Source organism: Myotis daubentonii, chromosome 17, assembly GCF_963259705.1.
Source record: "Myotis daubentonii chromosome 17, mMyoDau2.1, whole genome shotgun sequence".
In the NCBI taxonomy this organism is placed as follows: Eukaryota; Metazoa; Chordata; class Mammalia; order Chiroptera; family Vespertilionidae; genus Myotis; species Myotis daubentonii.
This window is the reverse complement of record NC_081856.1, coordinates 26,283,406-26,297,037: the sequence shown is the minus strand read 5'-3', so window position 1 is coordinate 26,297,037 and position 13,632 is coordinate 26,283,406. Positions and strand designations below refer to the sequence as shown.

The 13,632-nt window shown below is 40.3% G+C and overlaps 1 protein-coding gene across 1 annotated transcript in view; it reads left to right on the top strand.

Moving 5' to 3' along the window:
* The first annotated feature begins 308 nt into the window (after positions 1–308).
* The window catches only part of XKR4 (XK related 4), a 269,777-nt gene continuing 256,453 nt past the window's right edge, over positions 309–13,632 (top strand). Inside the window, exon 1 of the mRNA XM_059673173.1 lies at positions 309–1,161. Within this exon, the coding sequence (XP_059529156.1) occupies positions 356–1,161 (806 nt within the window). The 5' untranslated portion in view covers positions 309–355. The remainder of the gene's footprint in view (positions 1,162–13,632) is intronic.

Here is a 13,632-nt window from a genome sequence, read left to right as displayed (position 1 = left end):
TGCTGCTCCAGCTGCTGGCGGCGGCGGCGACTCGGGCGGCAGCGGCGGGGCCGGGACGGCCAAGAGCGCGGGCGGCAGGCAGGGGCGCGCGTGGGGCGCCGCCAGCAGCTTGGCTCCGCGCAGGCAGCCAGGCGGCGCTCCTGCCGGCCCCGGGCGCGCCGCTAGCCCGGCCCAGCGCCCAGTACGGCGGGCGGTGGCAGGCGGCAGGCGGCGGGCGAGCCGGCGCAGGAGCAGGAGGAGGGGGAGCCGCGACGCCAGGGAGGGAAGCCGAGGCGAGGCGAGGAGGTGGCGGGAGGAGGAGACAGCGGGGAAAGGTGTCAGATAAAGGAGGGTTCTCCTCCGGTTTGGAGGCATCATGGCCGCTAAGTCAGACGGGAGGCTGAAAATGAAGAAGAGCAGCGACGTGGCGTTCACCCCGCTGCAGAACTCGGACCACTCGGGTTCGGTGCAGGGATTGGCTCCGGGCTTGCCGTCGGGGTCGGGAGCCGAGGACGAGGAGGCGGCTGGGGGCGGCTGCTGCCCGGACGGCGGCGGCTGTTCGCACTGCTGCTGCTGTTGCTCGGGCAGCGGTGGCTCGGGCGGCGGCTCCGGGGGCTCCGGCGGCCCGGGCGGCAGCGTTGGTGGCCCCGGCGGCGGGGCAAGCTCGGCGGCGCTGTGCCTGCGCCTGGGCGGGGAGCAACGGCGCTACTCGCTGTGGGACTGCCTCTGGATCCTGGCCGCCGTGGCCGTGTACTTTGCGGACGTGGGCACGGACATCTGGCTTGCCGTGGACTACTACTTGCGCGGCCAGCGCTGGTGGTTCGGACTCACGCTCTTCTTCGTGGTGCTTGGCTCGCTCTCAGTGCAAGTGTTCAGCTTCCGCTGGTTTGTGCACGATTTCAGCACCGAGGACAGCGCCGCCGCTGCCGCCTCCAGCTGCTCGCAGCCAGGAGCCGATTGCAAGACGCTGGTTAGAAGTGGATCTGCAGCCGCGGAAGGAGAGGTTCGTCCTTCCACGCCTCAAAGGCAAGCATCCAACGCCAGCAAGAGCAACATCGCCGCTCCCAACACTGGCAGCAACAGCAGCGGGGCCAGCGGCAAACACAGGTCTGCCTCCTGCTCCTTCTGCATCTGGCTCCTGCAGTCACTCATCCACATCTTGCAGCTCGGGCAAATCTGGAGGTACCGTATCAGGGGTAGGGGAAGAGGGAGATTTGCTGCTGCTACTACATCCCCACTGCTTTGCTTTTGCACGAAAATCGTTTAGGGTTGCTGTGGTAGTAACCCTAGTCATACTCTCTCAGTTGTTTTTTTTTTAAACTGGGTCCTGCATTTTTAAAATTTGTGATCACAACCTAGGGTGGGAGGGAAGTGAGGAGGGAAAGGCAGCAAAGTGGTTTTGCTCACCTCATCCCTCTGTCTCCCCACTCTGCCTCACTGGTATCTCTCTTTATATGCTACAACCCTTCCCCCTCACTGTTTCAGTGAGTAGGAGAGAATCCTTGTCACATCATGTGAAAATCCTTTTTTATTATGTTGAATTTGAGGTGTATGTTGCAATTTGGATGGCTTCTTTTGTTCCCTGAGAAAAACTGCTAATTCTAGTTAGGTGGGAGTTGTTGCTGCTGAAAAGTACCCACATTTTAATTATCACTGCTAGAGGAGTACTGTGCTCCCAGTAAAAAGCTTAGTAGGGCCACGGCTTGCCTTTTTTTTGAGAATATCTAATATCTCTGTATCTCCAAAAATGAGTTAGTACACTTTACGGGACCCAGACTTTACTTTTCTGATGGCACTTTATGGTTATCTTGCAATATCACCCTTATTTAATTGCTCATATAACTAAGAACACTTGGAAAAGGGGTGGTGCATCTTGTAAACTTTAATCATTCTTGGCATCTTCTTTGCTACTTGTCATCTTCCCTACCAAGTCTCCTTACACGGGTATCACTTCCACTTTCAAACTGGCATATGAGGCTGAACTTGTCAGGCAGAGGGAACCATCATTTGAGGAGTCACTGCCTGGATTTAGGTATATAATGGAACAGTATACTCAGGAATGTGTTCCTAGGACTTTTATATGTTTTTAAAAGCTTTTGAAGCAGTATTTTACATCTACAAAAATTCTTTGTATCTTACATCCCAGAGCTTTTCGGTTTAAATTGACTTACTCTAAGTAAAATGATGAAAAATCCTAGCAAGTGTACCGGGCTACATTCTGCTATGTCAGTGTCCTTTTCAATTTCATGTATAGTTATTTTTGTGCTAGGTGATAAGATGAACTTTGTGATAAGTTAATAATCATTTGTAGAACAGAACCAAAAACTTATGCTTGTTTGTGATGAACAATAGTGTTTTATTGAAAAGAGCAAGTTCAGTGATTTATTTTGCAACCTTTCCTGGGACTATTGCTTTGTAAATCAGGGTAAGCATTGCCATAGACAGTGACCTTTGAGATTGTGAAACTTTTATTTTTAAGCAGATACTTTCTAGAAAAGTGGTATATAATATGCAGTCAGACAAATTGACCTCGGAGACCTCCACATCTTGGACTCAAAGGACTTTATAAAATGTCAGTTAAATGTGACTGCTGTGAAGACGTACAGCTTAGTGCTCTTCTTCAAGTTTGATGAAAAACTCTAATGCTTGATTTAATTACTGAAATTGTTTAGTGGCTAGAATGCATATGATTAGCAGTTTTAATCTGCTTAGCATTGCATTTGGTAACTTTTGCAAACTTTATGCACAATTTGGAAATCACTTTTAATCACCTTTAAAATTATATATATAATGCAAACCCTTCTCAGTCTATTAACTGAATAATTATCCATGTTTCCTACTGATGGATACTGGATGGGAAATTGCTATCAAATTCTGTGAACTGAGGAAGTTGTTTTAATTGCAGTTATATTTACCACTCCTTCTACATCAAACATTTTCCCAATTAGAAATGATGTTTATTATTTCAAGACATAAAATGTGGGAAGTGGGAAATAAGTAAGAAAAGGGCCTAAACACATCTCAATAAGACCACAGACACTGGGTCAACTGGTCATACAGATAAGCTGTCAAAGGGGAGGAGGAAAAGAAGGGTAAGGCTGAAGGCAGAAGGAAAACCACAGGCTGTCAGACAAATGCGTTAACTGATCCAGCCCTTGGAGAAACATGTTCACAAATGACACCCTTTTGTTAAGCATTTCTACAGTGTTTTCCTGAGAGGCTCTAAAGCAGCGGTTCTCAACCTGTGGGTCGCGACCCCTTTGGGGGGGTCGAACGACCCTTTCACAGGGGTCGCCTAAGACCATCCGAAAACACATATATAATTACATATTGTTTTTGTGATTAATCACTATGCTTTAATTATGTCCAATTTGTAACAATGAAAATACATCCTGCATATCAGATATTTACATTATGATTCATAACAGTAGCAACATTACAGTTATGAAGTAGCAACGAAAATAATTTTATGGTTGGTGGTCACCACAACATGAGGAACTGTATTAAAGGGTCACGGCATTAGGAAGGTTGAGAACCACTGCTCTAAAGTTTCTTCTGCTAATGCATGGTCACCTGGGAGGAAGTATTGTTGGAAATATTTTTAGATATTTATCCACATTTCAGAATAATGTGTTTAATATGTAAATCTGAATTATCTAATATAACTGTTCCTGGATTCTGGTTCAGATATTTGGGGGATGGTGGGATAACTGGGTTCGAAGCATGATCTGAGACAGCCTCATTTTCTTAAAACTTTAACCTGACTTGAAAGTGGTTCAGAAAGTTCATTGAATTTAACACTCAGATGCATCTTAAATAGTTTCATCTTCTTTAAATGTAGAATATTTGAATGGAAATTTAAGGGATAGATGCATCTTTGATAACAAACCAGTGAAATGCAACTAATCTAAGATTATTGTACTAGACCACTATGATTTCTTAAATTAGAACATCCCTCTGCCTCTTCTAACTTTTCTTTTTAATGAATAGTACACAAATATTGCAGAAACACAAGAGTACTGAATGGTTCAAAGCTCAGAGGTCATTATTCATGTTTTAACATGCTGCTTTCTAAGATCAATAGAATAAATTTTAGTCAAGTTGGTAACTGCTCATTGTATATCCATGAAATTCTAGTTACTTTAGGTAAGGGCCAGATTCTAAAAGCTTGTGGTAGATAAAATCTTGTGAAATAACATCAAAGTGTTTGCTTGTTCAGAAATTTCTATTCTAAATATTTTGGGCAGATTCACATGTATTTATACATTTATTACAAAGGCAACTGCTGAAAGCAATGATACATATTCATTTTAATTAAAATTTACTACTGGGAAATTAATGGCAACTTTTAAAGTCACAGGAGTTTATTCTTGGAAAGAGCCATTTGAAATAATGAAGTGAACTTTTGCTACCATGTGAAAAGAGCAATTATGCCTTTTAAGGAACAGTGCCTGTGAATGAATGAGAAAGTATTTTTCTTTCTTGTTTTTTCACATAATTCCAGAAGTTGCTAGGAGTATAGTTCAGCCAGTGGGAATCATAAATGCTCAATCAGTACAGTCTTTAGTCTTTATACCCCTGATCAATTATTTCTAGATGTCTTCTTCCTTCAGAATTTGTGACTTATTCTTAAAATTCTACCTGAATGTTTTTGTTTATTTGTTATTTTAGCAAATACTCCCTCACTTTTATAGTAAAGTGGGGGAGTATTTACTATTTTTTACTAGTTTGGATTTTGTTTCTGAACATCTATCATGAGAGTCACAGGGGTGAAAAAATAGCTTTTCTGCTCTTCTCATACTTGATGTTTTACAAGGTATTAGCATGTGTTTCATATTCAAATATATTGGGAAAATGACAGGTTAAACAGATGTCTCTACAGCAGGACTTCTTAGAGCCTTTAATAGGCTAATGTGCAGTTGTCAATAACTTGTACTTAATGTGGCACACAGAGCACTTTGAGGAACATTGTTCTATGCCATTCTTAAACCTGGCCAAAAAGGAACTATAATAACAATTTTATATGGCACTTAAAAATCTACATATGTTCTTATATTCCTTATTTTATCTAAGTTTTACAGTAGCCTAAGAGGAAAGCATTAGTATCTCTCTATATGAGAAAATGGCTCAGAGAGATTAAGCAACTGGCACAAGATCACTCAACTTTTATGCAATGTGGCTAGGACCCAAAACCGGCCTGTTTACCCTCAAGTGTATGTTCCTTCTGGCTCAGTTAGCTGCCTCCAAATGCCAACTTGGATAATAAGGACAATAATAAATAAAAATGACAATTTACTTTGACCAAGGATGGCAAATGGGAGTTGCAGTTTGGATAAGTTAGGAGATCTTTCTAATAACACTCCAGTAGTTAAATGGAAGAACATAGACTTAAGCTCAGATTGCCAGACTCTTACGTCCAGTGCTCTTACTATATCATTTGGACATGTTGAGGTTGTTGTATTAAATCCCAGCTGAGTAACATGATCTTGTAGTAGCATTAATGATTAAATGGTATAATGTATGTGAAGAATTGTAAGTTCTTTGCAAATGATAAAAAGGTTCTAGAGACAAGGAATGGGTACGAAAATAGAGAACATATAGATTACCCCTTTGGCTATTGAAAAAGATCTTTATTGATTCTGAGTTGGTTCTGAATTCTGATATAGGTCAGGCAAGATTGGTGCCCTTTTCTGAATTTGAGTGGTCATTTTCTGTATATTTGTGTTCCCTCTACTGCATATTCATTAGTTTATTCAGTCATCATATATTGAGCACCAAGTCTATGCAAGGTGCTGTGCTAGTTACTAATTATCCCAAGATGAATAAAATACAGATCTTTTTTCAAGGAATCTACTGTCTGACAAGGAAGATAGAAAAGTAGATAAATAATTTTAACACAAGGAAATAAGTGAGCACCATAATAGAAACAGGAAATTCAAACCACCTAAGCCATTCAGGTAAGACTCTAGAGCAGTGAATGTTGGAACAAAGGTTTGAATGATGAGGAAATCTGCTATCTGAAAAAAGTGGGGCATTGGCTGTAAAGCCTTGGATATGATTATTGTGAAGGCGGAGGGGCAAGAAAGAACAAGACAGGTTAAGTGTGTGTTTGGAATAGAGTGAGTGAGAGGTAGTAGCTACAAATGAGACTAGAGAATTAGTTGGGCTGGACAATTAGATTTTATTCTGAAGGCATTGAGAAACCATTGAAGGATTATAAGGGGAAGGGATTGTTATAAAGTGTTAATAGGTCTTACCCAGAGGAACGGCAAAATGTTGAGTTTCAGAGGACATGCAATCAATTCCCCTCCAACTCAGTCATATTTCTTTAATTCATGGAAATGTATTGATTTTAAAGAGATTGATATTAGATATAACTGGGGCATATAATAGGCCCAACATGGTGCAAAAGTTTCTTCCAAAAAAATAGATTGTTGCCATTTTAAATTGTATTTATACTAAGGTAGATTCTTGACAAATATTTATTTTGTTATTTTTTGAAGATTTCTTTGTTCTAAGGCTACTGTGGTCTTCACCTTATTGAAATTTAGGTTTCCTGGTCTTTAAAAACTTATTCCTTATATTTTTATCACACTTTAATTTTCAGAGTGCTTCCATATCTTTTATCTTATTTGATTCTCAGAATAATCTGTGAAGAAGCACTTTCATTTTACATATGTGGAAACTTGGAGAATTTTTCATATTTTTCTCTTTACATTACATTCTATGCTAGAATTCAAAATTTACATGGGAGGGGGAAAAAGCAACATGAAATATGGTTAATGAGATTGAAGATGATTTGGTAGAAGAGGAGCCTAAAAACTTGAGAGCTCGCTAGAAAGCACTAAAATATTTTAACCTAGAAGAGGCAGTGGAATTTTATGTAAAGATGAATTATTTAAGTGGTGAAAGGGATCTTAAGGTCATTTAAGATTCCTTAGAAGCGGTGAGTTCCCTGTCACTGAAGTGTCTAAGGATTGTTCGGAAAATTTTAAGCAGAGTTGCAGAAGAAGAGACGTTAACTATTATACAGAGGATTAAACAAGATTATCTTCCAGCCCTGAGATTTTGACAGTTTCCATCATTACATGCTGCTCTAAACATAGTGGACTAACCTTTGCTTTTTTGTGGATGACAAAGAAGGAGTTTGCTTGAAATACTGGAGTTGTGTCACTTTGAAATCTATTCATTGCTTTATGAACCCGGTATCTCCAGTGGAGCATCAAAAAAATCCATGCAATGTCCTTGAGTCCTGGGCTTGGTATTTAAATCTCTGACTTACCTACCATGTAAATCCACATACAGTCAGACAGTTTCCTGAGAACTGACTTGGGTTTTGGTATGAGTTGGAATAATTTATGCATAAATTCATGCGGTAAGTTTTAATACCTTTGCAATAACAAGTGCAAAGTTTGTAATTTTTTCCATTTCTTTGAATAATACACTGTTTGCTTCACAATGAAATTGCAGACTAACTCCACAGAGCAGCTGAAAGTTATATCTATACAAATGTATGCTATCATTTTTGAACAGCATCTACAAATCCTTGAGTCAGTAGCTTTGAAAGTCTTTGCTCAGTCACTTATAAAAATTCCTTAATGTCTGAATATTCAAGTACACAACTTGCTCTTAAACAGGTTTCAAATTTTACAGTTTGAATGAAATAGTCTACCTATGAATTTAAATTGCACTAGTTACTGAGAAACAGATAAATAGAATGATTCCCTTTGCATAGACTTGCTGGCTGATCTGACTAGCACAGTTCTTGGACTTGCTTTAGAATTTGCATGGCACACTAACTAGGCCTCTAGAAGCAAGACCAGGAATTATCAAATATAAGGTGCAGTGTGGTGCTAGTCCTGAGACAATATTTACCAGCGGTAATCTCATAACATAGTTGTAATACATAGATGGATTTCGGGGACAACACATTTAATAATTCTCAACAGGAAATATAATTTTGAATGGCATTGCATCATTCTGACTTCCCTCCAGCTATATGATGGTGTCTTTGTAACTGTTGGCATGGCTGGTGCGCAAGTCCTTAACAAGTTATTCTCGTGGGTGTGGGGCTTCCATGTGGAGGAATATATGCCCAATGAATATTTACTGATCTGTGAATGAGGCCCAGACATTATTCTTTCTTCTTTATGAGAATGTAGTGAACTTGCTGCTTGGTGGCTTCTTGAGTTTCTAATGGTACAATGAATCTGAAAAAGTGCACTGTTACCTAGAAAGGATATGACAAATCATTTAGATTACCATCATTAGGGAAATGGGGCTACATTTTACAAAATGCCAGTTATCCTCTGAGAAAGATTCATTTAGAATCCTAATTTGGCATTCCTGTTCTTGTTGATAGAAAAGCCAGACTGGGGAAGATTTGGGATAGATATTTTCCCCTTAATTCTTACCTACACTTGATTGCTTGAGAATATCCTTATGTACAGAGTGATATTTGGTATTTTGGGTATTCCTGTTTATCTACTCAAAGTTTGTAGCTCCCACTAGTATTTCTACCACCACCTAGTACATGGATAGAACTGGTACAGATTACTACTGATTGCAAGGGAAATTAAGGAAGAGTTAAAATGGAGATAGAAATTCCCTAGAGGCAGGAAGTGGTCTGTATGATACCATTCGATCTTTCCTAACTCTAAGATGAGATAAAGCATCAGTTAGAATACCAGTGATGATCTTGTTTAGAGAGGCAGCTGTCCTCTGGGGAATTAGACTCAGTGAAGGGTCAGAGAGATGATTTGGCAGCTCCATAGTTCAGACCCCAGACAGGTCACCTAAGTGCTCTCACTTACCTGTAGCAACATGGTAGATGAGGTAGCACAGACTTTGGGGTCCCACACAGTTTAGATCTTCTTTCAGTTTCTTTCTCCTGAGTGTCATGTTTCTATCTGTATGAAGTGATTGGTAAAAATAAATAAATAAAAAAAAATAAAAAAACCCAAGTGTTTTTTCTCGTCTAAAATTCTGATCTTGATCTTATTGTAAATTACTTGTTTGCCCAGTGCCCAGAGTATAGGCACCAGAACTTCTGAATTTATTCTTCTAAGGCCATTGTTACACCGTTTCTCTGTTTATATAAGTCAAAGGGGACTCTACAGAGGATTTCCAAGATTTGGTAATATTGTTGTCTAATCCCTAGGAACTGATGTTTATACATGAAAAGACAATCTTAAGCTTATTTGTATGATGTAACTTATTTGTTTCATTTCTGAATTTTAGTTATAATCTAATGAAGCTATTTTCACAAAAACATATCTAAATATTTGGAGCTGATGGTAAAAGTGTTAACTTATAACAAATTAAAAGATATATACCATATAGATTGGGAAACTAAAGTTGGCATCTACAGTTCATGTAGTAAGGGATGCACAGCTGGAGTGCAGTGATTAGTCAATAGGAGCAATGTTTCACAGGCTTAAAAGGAGCTACCTGTTATGTCAATGAGAAAGCTGTTGTCAGAGCCAGGTTTGCTTTGAAGTGAAAAGCTTGACCTAGGCTACACTGTCACTGATCTCATGTGCTGGAAATCGAGTTTAAACCCTATACAGCGATTCTGTGTCCAGGGCTGTACTCGTTAAAGAATAGGGGTATGTTACACTCAGCTCCAAGAAGAGGAGGAAGCATTAACCTTCACTCATGGGCATTGACTGGATCCCTTGGGTATTAGGGATTTGTTGTGGAGCTGGACAATTTCAATCCCATGACATGACAGCATTTCAGATTTTTAAATTACAAGAAAAGTACTTGTTTTAAAATCATCTGAGGCATGCTCATCTTCATGACTCATAAGTAGGCTGTTTGAACCAGTCCTACTTTGTTTAATTTATGCATATGCCCTATTTTCCTGTCAAGGGAATCCTTGAGGTAAACAAAGCAGTGGGCAGTGTGGGAGGTGGGTGAGGATTAATCAAACAGAAAATCACGAATATATAGAAAAGTTAGGGTTTATAGCAGCGGTTCTCAACCTGTGGGTCACGACCCCTTTGGGGGTCGAACGACCCTTTCACAGGGGTCGCCTAAGACCATCGGAAAACACATATATAATTACATATTGTTTTTGTGATTAATCACTATGCTTTAATTGTGTTCAATTTGTAACAATGAAATTGGGGGTCACCACAACATGAGGAACTGTATTAAAGGGTCGCGGCATTAGGAAGGTTGAGAACCACTGGTCTATGAAATGACTTTGATTTGACTCCCCATCAAGCACACTCTATTTAAGATGGACAAAATCACCTTTATGAACCACCCATCTGGAGATTTCAACCATGTCAAAAGCAGTTTGGATTTCTCTTTCTGTAGCTCAGGTAATAGTTATGAATAATGATACTAGTTTTGGGCTGAATTCTTTACTTTTCAGGTCTTTTTTTCAGTAGCAGAGTGTCAATAACTAAAACAAAGGTAGCCAATGTAGCAAAATGATTCCCCATAATTTCCATCATTAGTTCACATGGCATAATCATGGTATCAATATAACATAACAATGAAGAAAAAGTCCTTCAGGAAGGCAGGGGAAAGGATCTGTAAAGGCTTCTTTTGTTTTGATAAACTTTCAGCTTCTCAATTAATTTCCTGTTTTACAAAAGTAAAATTAATAACAATCTTCTTTTTTTTAAATGTAGGTCAGTTCCAGAAGATGCCCCAAAGCGATTTACAATACTTGGGTCTATTGTTATAACAGAAATTAGGAAGTATGTACCATAGGATTTCGTATTTCTAGGGGATGTACTACTATTAAGAGTAGCAGCTGCAGACGTCCTTTGGGAATTTTCCTAATTTAGTGATGGTCGGGTTTGACAAATTGAGTTCTAGATAGAAACAGGTAACATAATACCATCCTAGTGAAAGCATACATATTAGCTGTGTTCATACTTCTGAAAGGTAATCAATAAGAGTTACAATTACTTACAGACACACTATCTACTTTAAAATAAGTTTTGAATCAAATGAGTAAGTGGAGGATCTGAAGTTGTGATAACAATGGTTACGTTTATGGGATCAGTTTGATATTAGGGCACCAGAGCGATCTACAATCTGAAGGTATTTGACCTGAGAGCCCTGTTATCACACACATCAGATATGGGCAAGAGGTCAATGGCCAGAGGGCGAAGGCCAAGCAAGGCATGTCATCACAAATGGGAATCCAAGCGAGGCTGGAAACAGACTTGCTAACAGTCAATGTAGGTAAGAATCTGAATTCAAGGGCTTCACAAATGCCAATCATGGTTTTCATGCTTCAAAATGTAAAACTAGAAGGAAATTTCTTTCATTGATGTTCTTGTTATATAATTTCTGCCTGGTCAGATATTGAGAGTAAGACCAAAGAATAGAGACCAAGTTCTCATTCCACTGCAGGAATGGCAGAGAGCTGTGATTAAAGGCAGGTGCTTACTCAATCACTATTGATATGTGCAAATTCATCAATAGCTCATTGACTAATTACTACTTGGGCATTCTAATCAGTTGCTGAGAATAGCATGACAAAGAAATAAGTGGCTAATGATAAGTTTTTAAAAAAATCTTTATGGTTGAAAGTATTACAGATGTCCCCTTTTCTTTCCCATTGACCCCTTCTAGTTCACACCTGCCCCCTGCCCCAGGCCTTCATCACACTATTGTCTGTGTGCATGGGTTATGCATATATGCATACAAGTTCTTTGGTTAATCTCTTCCCACCCACCCACCCACCTACCCCGCCTTCCCTCTGAGATTATACACTTTTAGGGATTCCACAACACATCAGCTTAAAACCACAGCAAGGAACTTATATTAAAAAGGATATGCTGTCACTGTTTAAGAAAGGAGGCCAGTCATGTTCATACCCCTGAAATCTGTCTGATACATGCTAAGAGTAGAGCTATTGCCTTGCAACTCAATGTAAGATCTGCAGCCGCAGTATCAGTCTCTCTTGGAGGTATCTCAGAAATGCAGCTTCTCAGGCTCACCCAAAACCTGTTTAATCACAAATTGAATTTGAAGATCCCCAAGGGATTAGTACAGATTAGTACACACATAAAAGCTTGAGAAGCAGAGAGGCATCTACGCTGCTATAGAAGAAGGAGAATCCCTTTCAGATGCAATGGTGAGGGTAAGCTAATGGGGCTGGACATTATGGTTGATCCTGACATGTTAACTTGCTTTGTCACCAAAGTTAGCTCACCCAGTATGATAGTGAGGGTTGGTGCTTAGAAATTGTAATGGGTAGACACATACACAGACAAAGGAGCCTTCTTTTTAAAAAAATATTTTTATTGATTTCAGAGAGGAAGGGAGAGGAAGAGAGAGATAGAAACATCATTGATGAGAGAGAATCATTGATTGGCTGCCTCCTGCATGCCCCCTACTGGGGATCAAGCCCACAGCCTGGGCATGTGCCCTTGACTGGAATCGAACCTGGGACCCTTCAGTTCACAGGCTGACGCTCTATCCACTGAGCCAAACCAGCTAGGGCCAAAGGAACCTTCTTATATAAGAAAGAAAACTATGACATCTTCCATTGGTATAGAAAGTGAAAAATTTTAGTGAATTTTTATTAAAAATCTATCACATGGTAGTTTTATTGTTCACAGCTGATCTTTAGGAAAATAATTCAGCACGTTGACTGCCCACCTCACACAGCTTTACACTGTACTCTGACCTTGTGCCATGCTCTCATTTGGGATGGGGTAGACATTGGGTAGTGAGAGAAAGACCAGACCTTCTTAATGTAGGTGGCCACTAAGGAAAGTATTGGGTTTAGAGTAACCAGACCGCAAGGATAGAGAATGAGGAGAGGAATGTAGGGCTGGCACCTTTTGCCAAGACATAGGATTGTAGTCTTTGCTCAGAGAGGTGGAGCTGGGCTGGCTGTGCATTCTTATTCACACTTTTGTGAGAGAGAAGCGGCCATGAGGGTGAATAAAGGCCCTTCCGCCAATAGATGTCAAGTGGAGCAGGTAGCCAGGCATCTCTCACCCTTGCCTTTAGTCTGTGTGTCTACACTGGGAAAGAGGAACCAAGGGAGGAATAGAAGAAGATGGAGCTAGGCATCGAGGCCTGCAAGCGCAGGCGCTGGCCAGGAGTTCCCAGGGTATTTTTAGGTAATAATAAGGAAGGATTGTCAATCCACCTGCTCCCTGCAGTTCACCTCCTCACAGTCACCCATAAGGCCCACAAGGCAGGCTATCCCATGGGAAAAAATAAGATGGTTCAGCCTGATTTCATACTTTACTGTTTATCCTCCCAAGTGAGAAATACAACATTCGACAATATGACAAAACACGGCACTGTTTGTATTGTAGAATAACGAGATAACGAGAATGGTGCCTTATAAAATGTATATTTGTGTAGCTATAGCTACACAAATTTCCCTTTTTCACATTAAACAAAATAGAAAAGGATGACCTTCCCAGAAGTGCTTCTTTTCAGAGTAATAGTTTTCTAATTTCCCTTTCATACAACAGCTGGTGTTGCTATACTGTCACTTTTGTTGCCAGGGCTCTTTCCCCGTCTATGTGCTGGGATGTGATTGTTTCCTTTAGGGTCCTTCAGTGTTTCTGTGGAGAGTTACTAAGTTAATTTTTCTCTGTCGGCTTTATCGGTAGGCATGGTCATCCTGCCAGGCTCTCGACCTGCATGGCTTTTCAATAT